Here is a 21,012-nt window from a genome sequence, read left to right on the forward strand (position 1 = left end):
TGTGTTTTTTTGGAGAGCTGTCTGCTCAGGTTCTTTAGTACTTTCAGTTGTTTTGTGAAGGGGCTAAATTGGTATTTTGAAGATAGGGGCTCATGTAGCCTGGTTTGAGCCCAAACTCTCTGTGTAACAAAGGCTGAGCTCCAGCTTTGCCTCCCTCCCAGGTTCTGGGATTACGGGCATTCACCACTACACCAGCAAGGTTTATTTATAATTCCCCTTCTTTTAATAAGTGCAGGGTAACAAAGATTTCTTCCTGTGTTGTGTACTGAGTTTATAGTTTTAGCCTAGTATGCTTTCCTTTTAGGTGGTGTTTATATTTGGTAGGACAGTTTAGCTTCAGGCTTCATTTGTCTGTACCCAGGTTTCTTAGCACCATTTTTTTAAAAAATTGTTCTTTTCTCACAACTTTGTATGTGTGCCTTTGTTAAGAATGAATTGACCTTTATAATAAAAGTGTTTTTAATAAAAAAGGTTTTTTTCCTCATTATTCCATTGCTTTGTATCAGTATTCTTACACCACGATCTTGATTACTATAGATTTATAGTATGTTTGAATTGGAAAGTATGACTCTGCTAATTTTGTTCTCCATTTCTAAGTTCTTTTATCTATATATTTTCACGTGTATATTACTCCACATGAAAAAAACAATTTCTTCAATTGTCTATAGTCAACAGGTGAGAAGAATGGAAAATTGTGGTCTCCAGATGAGGAAGTTTCTCCTGAAGTACTAGCAAAGGTAAATTTGGGTAGATCTTAATGATCTTTATGTTGATAAAGGAATGCTTGTGGGTATCCCGGGCTTTCTGTAGTGAGCTGCTTTATTTTTTACTTAGTAACTGTGGGATGGGGCAGTGTGTGTGCATGTGCACATGAGTGCAGGTCTCCTGAAGCTAGAGTGACATGTGCTTGTAAGTCACCCTATTGATACTGAGAAACCCTATGTGCTCTATTTGTAAATTCATTGTAAATTAATACTTCTCTAAAGAATTGTAGTTGCCGTTGATTTTTTTTTTTTAAAGGGTTTGAGTTGGTGCTGGGTCAGTGTTCTAACACTGAGTACAGCCCTATACTTTTCATTATGTGTAAGCCTATATTATTTTGGTTTTTTTGTTTGTTTTTTATTTTTTTATTATTTTATAATTGTGTATTTTGGTCAGATGGCTAGTAAAGTATACAAAATAATATTACTTCTTTAACTAGCTTTTCATATATGGGAGAAATAGTCTTTTAGTAAATAAGACTACAAATAATTATGTAAACACCTTTTTTTTTAATATTTATTTATTTATTATGTATACAATATTCTGTCTGTGTGTATGCCTGAAGGCCAGAAGAGGGCACCAGACCTCATTACAGATGGTTGTGAGCCACCATGTGGTTGCTGGGAATTGAACTCAGGACCTTTGGAAGAGCAGGCAATGCTCTTAACCACTGAGCCATCTCTCCAGCCCTGTAAACACCTTTTTAGTCAAGATGTTTAAGATGAACCAAACCTGATTTAGTCAACAGTTTTTGATACTACAGTGATACAAAAGCCTCTAAATAGTTATTTTTAATCAACATTGGTTTAGTGACTATTTTTAAGTTTTTAAAGATATTGGGCTGATACTTACTATACTTTTATGGAGATTCTTAGCATATGTCATTTCTTTGTATTGGAAATGTTCACAGTCCTCTCTACTAGCTACCTTGGAAATGCCAGTTAATCATTCTTAGCCCTAATTATCCACTTATGGTTATATTTGAAGTTACTTGATGCACATGCTTTTAATCCCAGACCTCAGGAGGCAGAGACAGGCGGAGCTCTTTGAGTTCTAGGATAGCCTGGTCTGTATAGTTCCAGGGCAGCCAGGGGTTTGTAGAGAGATGCTCAAATAAACAAATAAAAATTTATTTTGGTTTTTTGAGATGGGGTTTGTCTGTATAGCCTTGACTGTCCTGGGACTTGTTCTGTAGACTAGGCTGGTCTTTGACTCCTGGCTGCTGGGATTAAAGATGTGCCACAAAAATTACTAATTCTTTCCAAGTACATTGCTGTACCAGTTAGCACCCATTCCTCCCTCCTCACACTGGCCTGGTCTCTAGTAACCACTGTAGTAGTGTGAACCATTTGTCTCCTCTGTTGGAGATGCAACATGTACAGCTCTGGGAAAAGTGCATCTTCAGGTTGAACAGAGTGATGTTCTTTCTCAGTGTTACTCTCTCAGTATCTGCTGATCAGGATAAGTAGTGTCATTAATCAAATTTGTTGAAAATAATCTTCTCCTAATTGGAATTTTAAGTTGCTTTCTTTTTTTAGCATGTTAATATTTTATAGGTACAGGCAATTAAACTTCTGGTAAGGTGGCTGTTGGGTATGAAAAACAACCAGTCTAAATCTGCCAATTCAACTCTTCGGTTATTATCAGCGATGTTGGTTAGTGAGGGTGACCTGACAGAACAGAAGAGGATCAGGTGAGCTCTTCCTAGTTTCCTTGACCATAAAGTTGGGCAAGAGTTGCCTACTGTTCTTTTCCTGACTGATACTGAGTGTTAGCCTTGCACTATAAGCTTAGGAGTTATCTCTGTTGAATACATTAAAGAATGTTAGCCTTTTTTCATCATTTCCGAAAACTATGAGTGTCTTCTAATAGACGTATAATCATCTCAGTGTTAGTAAACATTCATATTTGGTGACTGATCAAACAGTTATTTGTTGAATTTCTGCTTTTTGTTTAAATTTTTTTTTGTACCTACCTCTCCCTACTCCAGTGCTAACAACAAAAGCCACAGTCTTACAGGTGTTAGGCAAGCACTCTCCCACTGTACTCCCAATCTTTTGTTTTGTTTTGTTTTGTTTTTTGAGACGGGGTTTCTCTGTAGCTTTGGTGCCCATCCTGGAACTAGCTCTTGTAGACAAGGCTGGCCTCGAACTCCCAGAGATCTGCCTGCCTCTGCTTCCCAAGTGCTGGGATTAAAGGCGTGTGCCACCACCGCCCGGCTTTGTTTAAATTTTTTATGTAATTTTATTTTTGAGACTTTTTTTTTTAATGGCTTTGGAACCTGTCCTGGAATTCACTGTGTAGACCAAGCTGGCCCCAAACTCACAGATCTGCCTGTCTCTGCCTCCCAAGTGCTGGGATTAAAGGGAAGCCCCACCACCACACACCTGAATTTCTACTCTTTGTAACACTATGAAAAGTGTAGCTAAGACAGATGACCCTGTAATGTGATTGAACAAGTGGAATGGCTTAAAGATATTAAAATGGCTTTTAATAGTGGCTCAAAAAAGAGGGGGGGGGGAGTAGAAGCTTTCCAATAAGTTCAAGGAATGTTTATAGATGCAAAAGGGGGGAAAATGGGTAAATTAATTTTGGCCTTTCAGTATAGTGAAATTAGTGTCTCTTTTTTGTTTCTTATTTGAGGAAATTGTCAGGTTCCTTATTTCTTTCAAATACTTTATATCAAGGGCATCAACAAACATAACTCGTGATTTTTACTTAAATTTACATGAGAGGACAGACACGGCTATTTTTTATTTCATGAATTCGGTATTTATTAAGTACTGTTGTGTAAAACTGCACCGGTTCTGTTCTGCGCTCTACTCATTACACGCTATGGTCACTAGGCTGAAAATTTAAAGACACACACACACAGAGAGACAGACAGGCAGACAGACAGACAGATGGGGCCACAGGGACATCCTTGATACAAGAATGCCCACTTTATTGTGCTCTGGGGCAGCTTATATAGGGCTCTGGCCACTCCCCAGCTCTCGGGATCTTTTATCTGCAGATCCATCAGAGCAACTGCAGGCTGCTCAGAGCAGAGGAAAACAGGTTGTTCACAAGAAATTCAGGGTCTCTCTGGTGGTCCACAGTCCCCAACACTGTTGGATACTAGGTACTGCTGTGTGTGTGTTTTTTTAAGATATGTTATTTCCTCCAAAAACTATATAATCTGCTCATGAAAGTGTTATATATGACAACTAGTTCGTTATATTATGTTTAATGCTTTGATAAATTGAAGCAATATGCAAAAATAAAATAAAGCCCAACTTTCTCATGGCGAGTAAGCCAACAGAAGGAGCTAGTTTGTCAGTAATGAAAATTTTGGCATACCTTTACAGTGTACTGAAATGCCTTGTAATGAGGTCTCTTAACTCAGTGATACATAGGCACAATCCTCACCGGAGCTAAATGTTAAATATTGCGAGTTGACCTAGAAAAAAAATGTTTAACTATTTGGAAATCTAAACTAAGTAACATGATATAAATTTAAGTAATACCCTTTTCTCCATTGAATTGAAAATAAATATTTTTGTGTAGTGGGAATTAAGAAAATGGATTCTGTACTTATTCTCCTCTGAGTTGGTACCATCCTTGTAGAACTCTGAAACTTTTTATATCTTTGCTTTTAAACATGTTAATACTGACATATCCACATTCATGAAACTTGATAAAATAACCATTAATATATATATATATATATATATATATATATATACACATACATAGTCTAATCTCTTGTCTTTTCCTTTGAAACATCTGGTACTTTATAATTGTCTGCCTATTTTACTTATAAACTGTGAGATTAATGTAGAGTCATAAATATGTGTATAAATATATGTGACAATAGTTTTAAAGTGATGATTGGCTTCTATTTGGTTTGTTTAAATCAAGATTTCACAATTAATAGTGTAATTGACAAGGGATTCAGATTGTGACGAAATAGCTTTTCTTAGCATTCTAAGTAGTTTGTTTGGTAGAATAAGAAGACTTGCTTTGTTGAATGAAAGTTTGAATGTAGACCATGGGTAGAAACCATAGTTAACTGGAGCCTTTCCTCTAGGTTGAGTCCATAGACACAAAGTCAGTGCCTTTACATACATATTAAGTTACCTACTATCTGTTTCACACTCAAGAAACAATCAGAATTTTATGTGATAATGATGTTTATAGAAATGTTTGTTTTTTGTTTGTTTGTTTATAGTAAATCAGATATGTCTCGCTTGCGGTTAGCTGCTGGTAGCGCCATAATGAAGCTTGCTCAGGAACCTTGTTACCATGAAATTATTACCCCAGAACAGTTCCAGCTTTGTGCACTTGTTATTAATGTAAGTGGAAAACTTCTTTCTTGACTTCAAAGTTGTCCTTGTCTTCAAAGTTGAATGTGTTTACTTTGCTTTGAGTACAGACTCATTTGATATGTGAATATGCATAATAAGAGATTATTGCTATTGTTTCATAGTAATCATCATTTAAAGTGCATCTGTATGTAAGCCAATTTTTACCCATCTTGTGTATCTTTGTTTTTGTTCTGATACAGGATGAGTGCTACCAAGTAAGGCAAATATTTGCCCAGAAGCTTCATAAAGCACTTGTGAAGTTACTGCTCCCTTTGGAGTATATGGCGATCTTTGCTTTGTGTGCCAAAGATCCTGTGAAGGAAAGAAGAGCACACGCACGCCAGTGTTTACTAAAGAACATCAGCATACGCAGGGAGTACATTAAACAGAACCCTATTGCTACCGGTATGTATATACTTGATAGTTGTCCTAGTTAGGGTTTCTGTTGCTGTGAGGAGACAACCATGACCATGGCAACACTTACAAAGGAAAACATTTAATTGGGTAGCTTACGTTTTCAGAGGTTTAGTCCATTATCATCATGGTGGGACATGGTGACATGCTAGCAGACATTTTGCTGGAAGGAGCTGAGAGAGGAGTAGAAGGTACATCTTGATCCTGCAGACAAGAGGAATTGGGACATTGGACATAGCTTGAGCATATATGAGGCTTCAAAGCCTACCCCCACAGTGACACACTTCCTCCAACAAGGGTTCACCTCTTAATAATATCACTTCCTATAAGATTATTAGGGCCAATTACGTGCCAACAACCACAGTAGTTCACAGTGTACATCAGATAGAGCACTCACATTTCTTTGAAGTTTATCCTAAAATGGTTAACTTTGTAGAATGTTGTCATTGTAGCTGTAGTATGTGTAGAAACTGAAATCTTGTATTGGAGTCATATTTAGCTTTAAATTGTTTGTGATGGCAAGCACCTTTAATCCCAGCATTTCTGAGGGGCAGAGGCAGATGGATCAGCTTACTCTACAAAGCCAGATCTAGGACAGCCAGGGCTGTTACATAGAGAAGCACTGTCGAGGGAGTTGGGGGATAGTCCTGGGAACTATATTTTTTTATGCAGTCAGCAGTGTGGTTTAATTTGTTCATATTACTCAGATATTAAAGTATGTGCTTGCCGGGCGATGGTGGCGCACGCCTTTAATCCCAGCACTCGGGAGGCAGAGGCAGGCGGATCTCTGTGAGTTCGAGGCCAGCCTGGTCTACAGAGCTAGTTCCAGGACAGGCTCCAAAGCCACAGAGAAACCCTGTCTCGAAAAAACAAAAACAAACAAAAAAACAAACAGAAGACCCTACCTCAAAAAAAAAAAAATCAACTAAAGTATGTGCTTTTTTCCCCTGACTGTTCCAGTCATCTGCTATATAATTTGTTTATTCTTTGGCTTTGATTTCTTGCAGGATAAAAGTAAAAATATTACGGTGTCATCTGAACACACATTCCTTTCTGTTTGTAAATATCTGAGAAAAAAATAGAAGCAAATGGTTAGAATTCAAACAATGAAGGAATTTATAAAAGCTGTTTTCGTTAACCATGATTTTTTTCATTTTAGAGAAATTACTATCACTACTGCCTGAGTATGTGGTTCCATACATGATTCACCTGCTAGCCCATGATCCTGATTTTACAAGATCACAAGATGTTGATCAACTTCGTGATATAAAAGAGTAAGTTGTGTGTTTCAGACATTCCATGGGAGCATCATGAATTTTCTTTTTTATATAATTTATTTTAATTTTTTGTTTGTTTGTTTATTTATTTATTGGTTTTTCGAGACAGGGTTTCTCTGTGGTTTTGGAGCCTGTCCTGGAACTAGCTCTTGTAGACCAGACTGGTCTCGAACTCACAGTATTTTAATTTTTTGTGTATTGGCGTTTTGCCTGCATGTATGTCTATGTTGGGGACTCTGGATCCCCAGGAACTGGAGTTACAGACAGTTGTGAGCTGCCATGTAAATGCTGGGAATTTAACCCTGGACCTCTGGAAGAGCTGCCAGTGCTCCTAACTGCTGAAGTCCAGCCCCTGAATTTTTCTTAATTTATTGTATATTTTTTAAAATGTTACTTTAGAATTATTTCCATTTAACCATCCTTTCCTTACTCTTTTGTTTGTTTCCTATTTATAGATACTCATCTTTCTAAGTCCTGAAATAGATTAATAATTTATTTCAGATTTTATGCTTTAGTTTGGTAATTTATAAAGCTGTGATGAAAATTTATCCTCATGGATTAAGAATTTATTTATTGGCTCGTATACCATTTTTCTTGGAATGTGCTAGTTGAGGGGGGGAGGGAAGGAGGGAGAGGGAAAAGAGAGAGGAGAGAGTGAACACCCTACCTACCTAAAATAATAATCATTAGGACTGGTGATGTGACTCAGCTGGTCGTTTATGTTCCCTAGTATATATGAAGCTCTAGGTTAGAGCCCCAGCCACACATAGATCAAGCATGGGAGCATATACCTAACCTTTCTTTTGTAGCATAGTGTGGCCTCAAACCAACTGTATAGTGAGAGAACCTTGGCCTCCACTTCTCAGGTGTGTGCGACCACACCTAATTTGTGTATTGCCAGAGATAAAAGTCATGGCTTCATCCCCATCCCCTCACATAAAATGCTATCAAATTAATTCTACATTTTCAATGGAATATAGCAGGTACTCTAATCTGTAAATCGTTTTGGGAACTTGGCGAAAAACAAGCTCTGTCCATATATTTTTGCCAGTTCGCCAAGTGATGCTTGTGTTTTGTATGATTTGGGGTTCACTTGTCCTTGGAAAACACTCATATCCCATCATCACAGGTTTTGTATTAATGAGTGGGCAAGAAGAGAGAGCGGAAGTGATTTTACGAAGCTCCGCTATAAAGAGCTAAGCTTCTCTGTAAGATTGACTAATCCATTAAGCAAAAAAACCATTTGTTCTGTTCAATGTGTTTTCCACTTAGGTGCCTGTGGTTTATGCTTGAAGTCTTGATGACAAAGAATGAGAACAATAGTCATGCCTTCATGAAGAAGATGGCAGAGAACATTAAGCTGACCAGAGATGCCCAGTCTCCAGATGAGTCCAAGACGAACGAGGTAAGACAGATGTCAGGGTGTGGATATCAAAGGAAAATACACTAACCGACTTGCCCGACAGTTTAGATTTTTTGTTTTCTCCAGATAGGGTTTCTTTGTAGCTTTGGCTGTCCTGAAACTTGCTCTATAGACCAGGTTGGCCTTGAATTCACAGAGATTGGCCTGCCTCTGCCTCCTGAATACTGGAATTAAAGGCAAGCACCACCACTACCAGGTTTGGATTTTTTTGTTTTGTTTTGGGTTTTTTGGATATTTTTAATGTATATGAGTAGGTTGCATGCATGAATGTATACCAACTGTGCCTAGTGCCCATGGAGATCAGAAGAGGGACCAGGTCCCCTGGAACCAGAGTCATGGATGATTATGAGTTACTATGTAAGTGTTGATAGCCAAGTCCATGTCTGCAGTAGCAACGCGTAGTATTAACTCTTGAGCCTTCTCTCCAGCCCTGGTTTTGAGTTTCTTTTTAATGCCTATACTCACAAAGTTTGTTTTTCTGGAAACCGTTAAATTGTACAAAAAAATAATAATAACCCCGAGGAGGGTACAGACTAATAAAATATACAGCAGTCTTGTGTTAGTAATGTCTTTCTAATGAGAGAAAGTGGATATGCCTTTGGTTTACCTTCTTTACTGGGATTCTGAAGAATGCTGAGCAGAAACAGGAACTGTTCAAGGAGCAAGGGGTCACATATCTTTCAACCTGAATTTATATATCTGATGGAATTGGTACTTGTGATTATTATGTAATCGTGGAAGTTATGTAATTGTCTTTATTTTTTTTTTATTCTCTAGAAACTTTATACAGTTTGTGATGTGGCTCTGTGTGTTATAAATAGTAAAAGTGCTTTGTGCAATGCAGACTCGCCAAAGGATCCAGTCCTCCCAATGAAGTTCTTTACACAACCTGAAAAGGTAATTTTCTTCACTTTATTTTTCAATCACTAAAGATAATTGAATTTTTACCATCAACTCCAGTGATGAATAGTGTATAGTTTTAAGGGCAGATTTAACAACAACAACAACAAAAAAAAGCCTATAAATTTATTGAGAAATGGAAGCTTGTTATTCTTCTCTAGGTAGTAGAGTCCAAATGAAGCTTTTTGCTACTGCTCAGTCGTGCATTCTGGGTATGACAAGAAGCTTTCAGGTTTTAAAATTATTTTATTAAAATAACTACTTGTATGTTTTCTTTCATTGTATGTATATTTGTGTTTTGAGCTTTACATTCAGGACTACAAAATGCTAGGCATAAAGCTCTACAGTGAGCTTCATTCTCACCTGTACAGAAGGGACAGCACTTGAAAGGCCGAGGCTGGAACATCATTAACTCAAGGCCAGAGGAATAATGGGTGGATAGATGGATGGATGGACACATAGAAGGCCAGAGGAAGGATGGATGCATAGATTGATAAGATATAAGATGATTGAATATTTGCCTAACATATTAAAGGCATGCTGCCATGTGCCTTGAATGTCAGCAAAGCAAGTTCCAGGACAGCCAAAGCAAAGAAAGAGAGACAAAGAGTCCTCATAGGTACATTAAGCCTCTCATTCAGTTCTATCACAACTGCATGAAGGTACATTTCCTAAAAGAAAAATGTATACAGTACTATATAAGGCCATTTTTGTCCATACATACAATGTTCTTTAACTTTTTTTTAAATGAAAATAGTAAGACATTCCTCTGCAGCCCTATGGGCCACCTCTGGTCCCGGTCGTCATCTCCCCCCCCCCCCCCCCCCAGATTATGTTTTGTTGTAACGCCCACACTGATCTTGATCTTGTACTCCTAAGGGCAAATGATCTTCCTGCTTCTGCCTCCCAGGTACTGGGGTCGATGGTATTGCTACAGATATTTGTTGCTTTACTAACACGATTGTACTTTATTCTTAACTTCCAGCATATGTAATAGGGAAAGTCAACTCAAACTTTTGAGTTGGTCATAGTACTTAGTACACAGCTTTAATCTCAGCATTGGGAGTCGGGTTGGACCTCTTGTGAATACAATACTAATCTACATACTGAGTTTCCAGGGTCACCGGAGTTCTTCCCTCTCCAATCCCTCACCCCCCAAAATATAGCATAGATATAGATAAACATAATTTAGTAAAACATCATTGTTTGCAGTTGATTTAACTTTTTTATTGACTAATTGGTATCAATACTGTTAGGGAATGTTATGTTTACTTATTTGTTTTGTGGTGTGTTTGTCTTTGTAATTTGAACATAGGTCTTAACAGTTCTAATAATTCCTGCTTTTTGACCTGTTTCAGACTGGCTTTAAGCTTGAGATCCTCTTGCCTCCACCTCCCAGTAACTGGGAATATAAGCATACATCACTGTACCCAGCATATATTGTTAATATTAGAAGTTAAGGATAATCTAGGATAAGGCTGGCATGGTAGCAGGAGGATCAGGAACCAGCAGCTGGGCTACATGAAACTGTTTTTAAAATTACAGTGCTAACAAATACATATTGTCTACTTTATCAGCTGAAAAGTAGATTTTATACTATAGTAAGAGGTAGTGATAATACGTTAAACAATATGAAAAACTAGAAATATAGTTTATTTAAAATGGTGAAAGTGATTTTCACAGGAACTGCATACACATGGTACACTTACACAAATGCAGGCAAAACACTTATACACATAAAAATAAAAATAATCTTGCTGGCTGTGGTGGTGCTCACCTTTGTTCCCACCACTGTGGAGGAAGAAACAGGAGGATCTCAGTGAGTTTGAAGCCAACCTGATTTACATAGTGAGTTCCAGGACAGCCAGAACTGCTTAAAGAAACCCTGTCTCAAAACAAAGAAACAGAAGTTTGAAATGTTCAAAGGTTGAGGATGTTATTTTGTGGGAAAGTTTTCCTGGGTTCACTACAAAGGGAGAAGATGCACCTCCTGCATTTATCCAGGAACAGCTGCGTAAGGACAGTTGCTGCTTGTAAAACAGATCCTGAAAATACTGTTTAGATGATAAAAGTGTTCCATTTTGTTGTTTTGGTTTTTTTTCAAAATAGGACTTCTGCAATGACAAAAGTTATATTTCAGAAGAGACAAGAGTGCTTCTGTTAACAGGAAAGGTACTAACACATCTCCTCTTGGGAGCTTTGTTCAATATGTTTCTTGTGCCTTTTTGCCCCCAGATTATTAGGGATGCATTATGGGTTTGTATACCATCTGTGTTCTCAGATATTTTTCTGCAGTTAGCCACTATTCAGAGTCATTGCTGTATACTCTTAGCTCTGGTGAAAAGCTTAAAACTATTTAAAGTTCATAGTGAAGAATTTTATAAATAAAAATGAGTAGATAAGAAAGATAAATAATTTGAAACACTGATACAGTAGATAGTCATCAAAGTAAGGTGATGTAAGATTACATATTCAATTGTCTATTTCTACGGTAAATGCATCGTTTATTTCCATATGTTTTAGAGGCTTGCATTTTGTTTAAATTAAGAAATAAGAGATAGTAAATATTACCTCATTATTAAGTGAGGATAATCCATATGTTTTTGCTTATTTTAAGAGAGCCAAACACGTTTTCTAGATTTATCATAATAATTTTCCAAGAGAACAACCACCCCTGGCTTAAACATTAAAACATATATCTTAGCTGTTTATAAATTTTTAGGTATTTCTTTCTCTAAAGTGTTTTTGTTGTGTTGTTTTGCTTTTCCAGCCAAAGCCTACTGGAGTCCTAGGTACAGTAAACAAGCCTTTGTCAGCAACAGGAAGAAAGCCTTATGTTAGGAGCGCCGGCACAGAGACTGGAAGCAATATCAATGCCAATTCAGAGCTGAGTCCTTCAGCCGGAAGTCGTTCAAGGCAATTTATTTTTCTCTGAATACATTTTGTTCTCTTACTGCTTGGCTTACGTTTTAACTTATATCCAAGGCATTAGATCATAGGATGAGGTTCTGTGGAATATAAAATAATATTCATGTGTTTTAGGATTTTTTTTAATGTTGAGACTCAACAGTGTACTGTATCTTTTCAGAAACAGGGTCTCACCATGTAACTCTGTCTATACTGGAACTTGATGCCTCTGCATCTGCTTCTCTGGTGCTGGAATTAAGAGTTGTGCACCACTACACCCGGCTTACAAACAAAGCCTTGTTTTACACTATAGGTTGTATACTACAAACTTGTGGCAAGCCTCTTTGCCTCTGTACTAGAATTGCAAACTTAAATACTAAGACTTTTAAGATTTTATTGTTACCTGAAATTTAAGACTAAAATAGTGTTTAAATCACATCACAGCACATTCAAAAATAGAAATTCTGGAAGAACTATAGTTTAAACCAGTGGGGACTCAACCCCTCCCTGGCAAGTGGATTCATAGCAATACAGTCTATTAATAAGTAAAATTATTTTAATTCTGCTTTGAGATAATGCTTAGAATGATTTCTTTTGGGGGGAATTATTCCCCCCTGCGGAGACAGGATTTCTCCATGTAACAGTCCTGACTGTCCTGGAACTCGCTTTGTACACCATGGTTTCTGGCCTCGAACTCACTGAGATCCACTTGCCTCTGCCTCTTGGATGCTGGAATTAAAGGTGTGTGCCAACACTGCCCGGCTTAGAACAATTTCTTGACTTTTTTTTGTTGTTGTTGTTGGTTGATTATAGTCAGTGATTTATGTCTTTTGCTATGAATGTTAAATAAAAATGTTATAATAAAGTAAATGAAAGACCTTTGTTAGTTTTTGTTTGCCTGTTTTTCTACTAGGGAACAGAGTTCAGAGGCATCAGAAACTGGAGTTAGTGAAAATGAAGAGAACCCTGTGAGAATCATTTCTGTCACACCTGTGAAGAATATTGATACTGTAAAGAATAAGGTAAATGTTTCTACATTTGTTTGTAGTGCTGGGGGCTGAGGCATGCACAAGTTAGGGCTGGAGAGATGACTTAGCAATTAAATACTAATGATGTTTCAGAAGATCCAAGTTCAGTATCCTATACGACAACTCACAACTGTCTATAACTCCACCTCCAGAGGATCTGACACCTGGCCTCCATAGGCACCAGGCATACATATGATACGCAGGTGTACATGTGAGCAAGATATGCGTAAAATAAAATTTAGAGTATATAAACAAACAGTTTAACAAGTAGAGTTTTCCTTTAGAGATTTTTACTACACAAGGTTGTGGTAAGAAAATTATAGACAGCAGGCTAGTGCAATACCACAGTTTATATATGTGTTTAATTTCATACTCAACTGTGCTTTTGCTCTTTTAAAGTGATTTTTTCTATACCCAGCCTCTTCGTTTTGTAGATGATTATTTATAGTAACACACTTTTCCACACTGCTACTCCAAACACTTTAAAAGAACAAATTTGAGAATTGGGCGGGGTAGGGTCTGATGAGAAGGAGATGGATTCCCTGGGGCAGGAGTTGCATTTGGTTTTGAGCTGTTTTGAGGCCAAGTGCTAGGAGCATAAGTCAGATCTGATTTTAATCCTGGCTCTGCCACTCACTGGCTTGTATGTTGATTGAGATTGCTTTACTTCTGTAGCCTTCCATTCACTTGTAAAATGAAATTAGTTGCTTAGTAGGAATGGCTTGAAACAGAGCATGGTAATAAACAACACAGGAGCTCCTTCACTACCAAAATTCTTGGAATGAAACCACTAGATCTGCTTCTTACGGGATCCGTGTACAGAATTAAGTAAACTGGTCATAAAGAAACTCATAAGGTGCCTTACTGCTATAGACATTGAGTCATATATGCTTACAGTAATCAGATGCATTCATAGGGCCTTGTAACTTCACTAGCCATTGGGCTCCTCCCTCTATATGTGTGTCTGTATTTTTGTATGTTATGCTAGATAGCAAATGCAAGTCATGGTGCCTGCTCAGCATCGTTTTTTACTGAGCTATAACCCTAGGCAAATTGAACATGTAACTTTTATTTCTGAATGGTCATAATTTTGCCCTGAGTGATTTAAAATGGTAAACTAAACCTTTCCTTCTCCTTTTTACATTTTCAAAGAATGTTCTTAAGGGTACCTTGACGTGACTTGGTTGTACTTTCAAAAAGTGTGTCATCATCAGTTCTCTTAGGTCAATAGGGTGATTTTTCCCTCAGTTCTGTCCTTCATTTCTCTAGTATAGGCACTATAAATATATAAGGGAATTTAAAAAAATGTTTTTATTATTTACTGTACATGTGTATATGTCTCTGCATATGTGCTTGTATCTGAGGATAGGTCATCCCTCCAGAGCTGGAGTTACAAGCAACCTGATGTGGGTGCTGGGAATTGAATTCAGGTCCTCTGAAAGAACAATACATGTTCTTAACGACTGAGCCATCTCTCCAGGCCTGGAATATTTTTTGGTGACCAATTTCTCATTAAAATTGATACGTAAACCAATGTACTAGTCTGCATGAAAATTGTACATGCACATGTATATGCATTATTGTTACTTGTTTTGGTAAAGTGTTGTTTTGAGATCATGTCTTAATCTGTAGTCCAAACTGCCCTGGTACTCACTATTTAAACTCCTGAGTTCCTGGCCATCCTCCTGCCTCCACCTCCCAAGGACTAGGATTGTATATGCCCCTACCCGCAACGTGGATATGAATGTTTACAAATCAGTGTATTCGCTCTTGTTTTTTGTGTGGTAAATTGTAACATGGAGGATGAGAACTGGATGTATTCAGAGAACCAAGATTGCTTGTATTCAGGTGAGGGACGGTATTAGAACTGCCTCCCTCCACATTTAGCTTTTTACTTGCTTTCCTTACATGTGTATATGTATGCAATTCTCATAGTGAGTGTGACCTTATGGGTAGTTTGCTTTGTAGTACAGGCTGACTTCAAGTTGAAATCTTCCTGCCTTAGCCTCCCTAGTGTTGGGATTATTATACAATATTACCACCATGTTGGTTTGATTTTGGGCTTAGCCTAGTGATAGAGGACTTGGCTATATTTATATAAGGCCCTGAGTCACTCCAGTTAATACAGACATTGGCTGTGTGATTGGCACACCTTGTTTTCCCCCAGAATCTCCATGTTTCTTCAAAAGGACTTAAGCATATCCCTGTGGTGTTGCAGTCCATGAGGACTACTCTTGGCAAGCACTGTGATGAGCCATCCTCTCAAGGGAAGACTTAAAGTCACACTAATGCAGTGGGTGTGACACTGACTTCTGGAATTTACTTCGTGATATTACCCCTGCTGTTCCCACTCATTCTAGAAATATTTTTTTCTGAGAAAATTGAACTGTTGAAAAGCTATTTTTTTGCATGATGATCATTTTCTTCTATTTGTTTTGGCTGGTTGTTGGTTTTTGCTTTTTGTCTCAGCATATAATCCAGGTTTATCTGGTGTTTGCTGTGTGACCCGTGCTGGTCTCAGACTTGTAGCCAGGTCCTGCCCCAACTTCCTGCATTCTGGGATTATAGTGTGTGTCAAGCCTAGCTTTTCTTTCCTTTTTGTTAATTGGAATTATATAGTTAAACTTAACCTATTCCTAAATGTCATCTGTGCGAAGGTCAATTTTATTCTGCCTGTCATTGCCCATTACACCGGTTTGGATGAAATGGGTTTTATTACTTGTAACATTTTACACGAGGTAATATTGAATTTTAAAACAATTTAGGAGAAGGTGAATTAATGATTGAATTTACATAAAAAAACCAGCGAATGGATTCAAGTTAGAACAAAACAGATTATTTGAGAGGCAACAGAATAAAGCCTTGTTGATTTATGAAAATATCCCTTCCATGAAAAGTGATACATACGGAGAATGTCCTTAGTAAAAAAGGAACTAACATGAAGGGAAAGCAAGTAGACTTTCTTTACAGCTTACTATTCTTTTGTGTCCATGTGTGTCACATGTGTGCAACTCCTAAGCAAGACAAAAGTGGGTATGGGGTTTCATGGAGCGGTCTCAGTCAGATTTGTCCTGACCATTGGATACTCCCTCATCTACGTAACTTGTGCAGTAGCTCATCGTTGCAGTGAGTTCAAGAGTTCAGCACTTCCCCTCATCTTTCGTCCATGTAGTCTTTCTGCCCCCTCTTCTGTGATGAGCACTGAACCTTGGTGTAATGGGGGCGAGAGAGTGTGTCCCATTTGATATCAACAAGTACTCATTTAGCATCTTATATCCCCACACAACTAAGGTAGGCTCCAGGCACACTCCTTATCCTCTGGGAGCTTACTTTTCTAATGGAATGAAGCAATTCATGAGAAACCCTGGCATCACAGCTCCTGTAAAATGGTTTCAGAGGGACTCTTGATACTGCTCCACTCATAAAAGCCATTGCCACTTAGCTCAATGATCTGAGTTCAATTTCTAGGTCCCACATGGTAGGGGAGAGAACTGACTCCTGCAAATGGTTCTCTGACCACTATTCATATGTTGTGGGATGCAATATGCACACACAAAATAGATAATAAAATGTAATAATGGGTACTTTCAGGGAGCTGGAAAGATGAGTCAGTGGTAAAGAGCCTTTGGTGCATGACTAAGACTTGAACTTGGCTCCCAGTACCCGTGTAATGATCCAGGTGTGGTTTCATATGGACCTGTGATCCTACCCCCACCCCCCACCCAAGTGAGCCAGGAAGGACAGTAGGATTCTTGGAATTCGCCATCTACCAACCAAGCCAAACATCACAAGCTCCACATTTAGGGAGCAACCTGGAATAAGGCTAAACATTGAAGAGGAAGACACAGTGTACTTCACACACATAAATTGGATCCACATGCACACAAAATTAAAAACTGAATTTATTTTTTAAAATTTATAATCTTTTCTAATATGCTCAGGTATTTATGGAATTGGTGTTAACAAATTTGTTTTTGTGCTCTTTTAGGAAATTAATTCTGATCAGCCTACCCAAGGCAACATCAGCAGTGACCGAGGAAAGAAGAGAATTGTAGCAGCAGCTGGTACTGAGAATATCCAACAAAAAACAGATGAGATAGTAGATGAGTCAGGACCTCCTGCGCCTTCCAAACCCAGAAGAGGACGTCGCCCCAAATCGGAATCTCAGGGCAATGCAACCAAAAATGATGATCTAAATAAACCCACTAGCAAGGGAAGGAAGAGAGCTGCAGGCAGCCAGGAGAGCCCTGGGGGTCTGGAAGCAAGTAATGCCAAAGCGCCCAAGCTACAAGATGGAGCCAAAAAGGCAACACCAGCAGAGAGACAAATTGATTTACAAAGGTAATGTACCTCACTCATCCTCACCATGTCAAGGACCAGGGAAAGTGTTGACAAAGTATTCAGAGTAGGAAAGAACATGCTTCCCCACATTGGGGAAATAGAACACATTTTCATTAATTGTATTGTTACAGAAAATATATAAAAACTGAAAGTGATGGTACCCCTCTGTAATCTCAGTCCTGTGAGGCAGAAAGAGGAGCTAATGAGTTCACCACCAACCTGGGCTATGAAGCAAGGTCTTGTCTCAAAAGAGGGAAAGAGATCAAAAATTAAAGTAGTTTTTAAATTACTACTTTGAAGAGAATAACATTCTGAACATAATGGATAAGCCTTTAGGGCATTATGCTTAATTAAATAAACAGTTTCTAAAGGACATGATGATTCAGGAGTGTTTTTGTATTTTTTATTTTGCTTGTTTGAAGCCTGACAAGCCTTGAATTTTGACAGTCCTGCCACCTTAACCTCTTGAATGCTGGGGTTGCAGATGTGAACCTCTGTTCCTGCAGCTGGGGATTAGCAGCCCCTGTGAGGTTTTTTGTGGTAGTGACTCTTGCAGACCGAGGAGACAGACCTTATGTTGATGAAGTTTCGGTGGAGGGCTCCGGGAATGCCCTAAAATTGGGTGGTTAGGGCTACTGTACTATAATGTGAATATACAAAACTCTACTGTATTCTGAAAATAGTTTACTACATAGAAATCTAAGGTGATTTTATTTTCTTAAATGCTGGGGAGTGGAATCATTTTAGATTTTGAATTTTATGGCATTTGCATGTATATAATAATACCTAAGAGATAGAAACCAATTCTAACACAAAATTCACAGTTTTTCTTATTTTGCGTGTGTGTGTTTGGTTTTTCAAGACAGCCTTGGCTGTCCTGGAGCTCACTTTGTAGACCAGGCTGGCCTCAACTTCACCTTCCACTGCCTCCTGAGTGCTGGGTTTAAACATGTGCGCCACCACTGCTGGGCGTGTTTCTTTGTTTTGAGACACAGTCTCACTGTAGACCAAGCTGGCCTGGAGCTGACTTTGTAGATCATTGCTTAACTGTAGGCATCTTAGGCCTCTCATGTGCTGGTATTGTAGACATGAGCTACTGGACCTGACTTCTTATATGTTTATACACAGATCCTAAAAAATACGAGCTGAGAATGTATCTCAGTTGATAAAGTGTTTGTGTGTCACGGATGATGTCCTAGGCTTCATTCCCAGTTGAAGGCGAAGGCGTAAGTCAAAAACAATCCCACACCAGTTTAGAATTATGATTAATAGAATGGTTATTTATTTAAAGAGGAAAACACTTAGAGATCACCGTCCCAGACAACAGCCCTCTGCGCAATCAGGAAGGGAGTCTAGTTGCTGGAAGCGGAGAAGGAAGTAAGAGAGGGAGAAGGGAAGTGACTGCTTTTTCAAAGGGAGAGAGACCACGCCCCAATGGGCTGGTATCTCAGCAGCTATTGGCTGGAGGAGCAGGAGGACCTCCCACAACACCCAGTACCATCGAAACGGGTGTGGTGGCTTAAAAGTTTAAGGTCACACTTGCCTGGTTTGAGACCAGTCTGGGCTACATGAATAAGACTAATGAATAAATAATAAAAAGGTAGCTTCATGGAATATTTTTAGTGCATATATATTCTTGACGACATTCTATCACTTGATCATGTGTGTAATTTATCAGTATTTTGTAGCATTTCATATTCTTGGTTTTCAGATTAGGGTTGTGTAAACCCTTAGAGTAGCTAATGCTATTACAGTAATGATTGGTGCTGAGCTGAAGGTGTGCGCGCATGCATTGAAGCTCAGCAGCTCTCCAGAGCATGAGGCCCTTTGCTTATGTGAATGATGAAGGTATGATTAAACAGCAAGCACAGTGCTGAAATCCTAAAATACTGTACTTTAAAGATGAAGTTGTCTTGATTCTGCTGCTGTTTGTGCTTGAGGACGTTTATTTGCATGTTGTCCATTTGCAGCTCGTTTGTGTGATCCTTCTTGTGAAGATGAATATATCACCATAGTTTTATTAACTGTTAGGTAAATATCAAGAATTTAACATAATCACATTTTTTTTTTTTTTTTTTTTTTTTTTGGTTTTTCGAGACAGGGTTTCTCTGTGGCTTTGGAGCCTGTCCTGGAACTAGCTCTGTAGACCAGGCTGGTCTCGAACTCACAGAGATCCACCTACCTCTGCCTCCCGAGTGCTGGGATTAAAGGCGTGCGCCACCATCGCCCGGCTAACATAATCACATTTTAAGCTAGACGAATTTCCTTCAGAGCACATGCAGAGAAAAGCCCCTACTTTAAGTTTTAGTGAAAAGAAATAGTTTTGGAAATTGGAAAACTTAGAGTAGTTGGAACACTCAACAAGAAGAAACAAACCATGGTGAAAGTTGGTTAGATTTACCTGTAAAGCAGTGGTCATGACCCCTTTGCCAAACAGCAGCTAAATGATTGTTTATAATTAGCAACAAACTAATTTTATGGTGGGGAGTCAATTCAACATGAGGAACTGCATTAGGAATGTTGAGAACGACTGTTGTAAAGGGGACTCGACATGCTTGTGTGTCTATGTGTGTATTAGGAAAAGTTGTCTCTAGTATATGTGGTCAGCCATATAGTAAGGAAGTGTGGCCATTGCTTTAAATAAATCGCCATTTTCACCTTAGTAGCCTGTTAACACTGATGGCTACAGATGTATTCCTTTTTTAATTAGTCATTTTAAAATCTTTCATCCTGTAAGCATTCAGGACCCTATTATTTCTTCCTTTCTTGTTCCCTATCCCCTTTACCTTACGTTATTTATTTTATTGGAACTGGTCTCAACAGCTCAACTTTTGTGTTGGGTCCAAGATTTGTTGCTTGAAGAATGATGTTTTCCTATTTAGTTCAGTCTGATAAAACCAAAAATAAAGGCCAGTGGTGGTGATGCACACCTTTAATCCTATACCTGATGTAGAGGCATGGTGGAAGCCTATGACTTGAAGGCCAGCTACTGCTCCAACTTTTTATTTTAAAAAAAAATTTAGAAACAACGGACTGGCAAAGATAACTCAACCTATAAAAGCACTGGCCACCAAGTCAGACTCCAGGTCCACAGAGTGGAAACAGAACTAACTGTAACATGGCCCTGACACATCCCAGAGCAAACGTAATAGACTTTTAGAATTTTTTTTTTTTAATGTGTATGGTTTTACCTGCATGTATGTCTGTGAGGGCATTATATCCTCTGGAACTGTAGTTACATACAGTTGTGAACTGCGATGTAGGTGCTGGGAATTGAACCTGGGTCCTCTGGAAGAGCAACCAGTGTTCTTATCCACTGAGCCATCTCTCCAGGCTCTATAATAAACTTAAAGATAACAAAATAAAAGACCAGCACAAACAAAAAATACTAGTAAATATTACTGATTCTTAATGTTCTGCTTATACTGAAGGCAGATTCTTCCATGACGAAGAAGCTATTAATAAAGCAGTGGTGGTGACTAGTGTCCATCTCGGGTGGTCCCCAGCATCGCATTAGCTAGGCATGGCCACACAGGCAGTGGTTCTCCCAGATGGAGGCAGAGCATCAGAAGGTGAAAGTCATCTTGGCTGTGAATGGATTTTTAAGCCATCCT

The 21,012-nt window shown here is 38.5% G+C and overlaps 1 protein-coding gene across 1 annotated transcript in view; it reads left to right on the forward strand.

Moving 5' to 3' along the window:
• The window catches only part of Pds5a (PDS5 cohesin associated factor A), a 101,808-nt gene that overhangs the window by 77,502 nt on the left and 3,294 nt on the right, over nt 1–21,012 (forward strand). The window contains exons 22-32 of the mRNA XM_041671205.1: nt 669–737; nt 2,319–2,455; nt 4,973–5,096; nt 5,309–5,513; nt 6,682–6,796; nt 8,072–8,204; nt 9,000–9,119; nt 11,232–11,294; nt 11,893–12,038; nt 12,943–13,051; nt 17,046–17,398. Coding sequence (XP_041527139.1) covers nt 669–737; nt 2,319–2,455; nt 4,973–5,096; nt 5,309–5,513; nt 6,682–6,796; nt 8,072–8,204; nt 9,000–9,119; nt 11,232–11,294; nt 11,893–12,038; nt 12,943–13,051; nt 17,046–17,398 — 1,574 coding nt within the window. The remainder of the gene's footprint in view (nt 1–668; nt 738–2,318; nt 2,456–4,972; nt 5,097–5,308; nt 5,514–6,681; nt 6,797–8,071; nt 8,205–8,999; nt 9,120–11,231; nt 11,295–11,892; nt 12,039–12,942; nt 13,052–17,045; nt 17,399–21,012) is intronic.

This window comes from Microtus oregoni, unplaced genomic scaffold, assembly GCF_018167655.1.
Source record: "Microtus oregoni isolate MIOR12 unplaced genomic scaffold, Mior012 000021F_ref0000039, whole genome shotgun sequence".
Classification (NCBI taxonomy): domain Eukaryota; kingdom Metazoa; phylum Chordata; class Mammalia; order Rodentia; family Cricetidae; genus Microtus; species Microtus oregoni.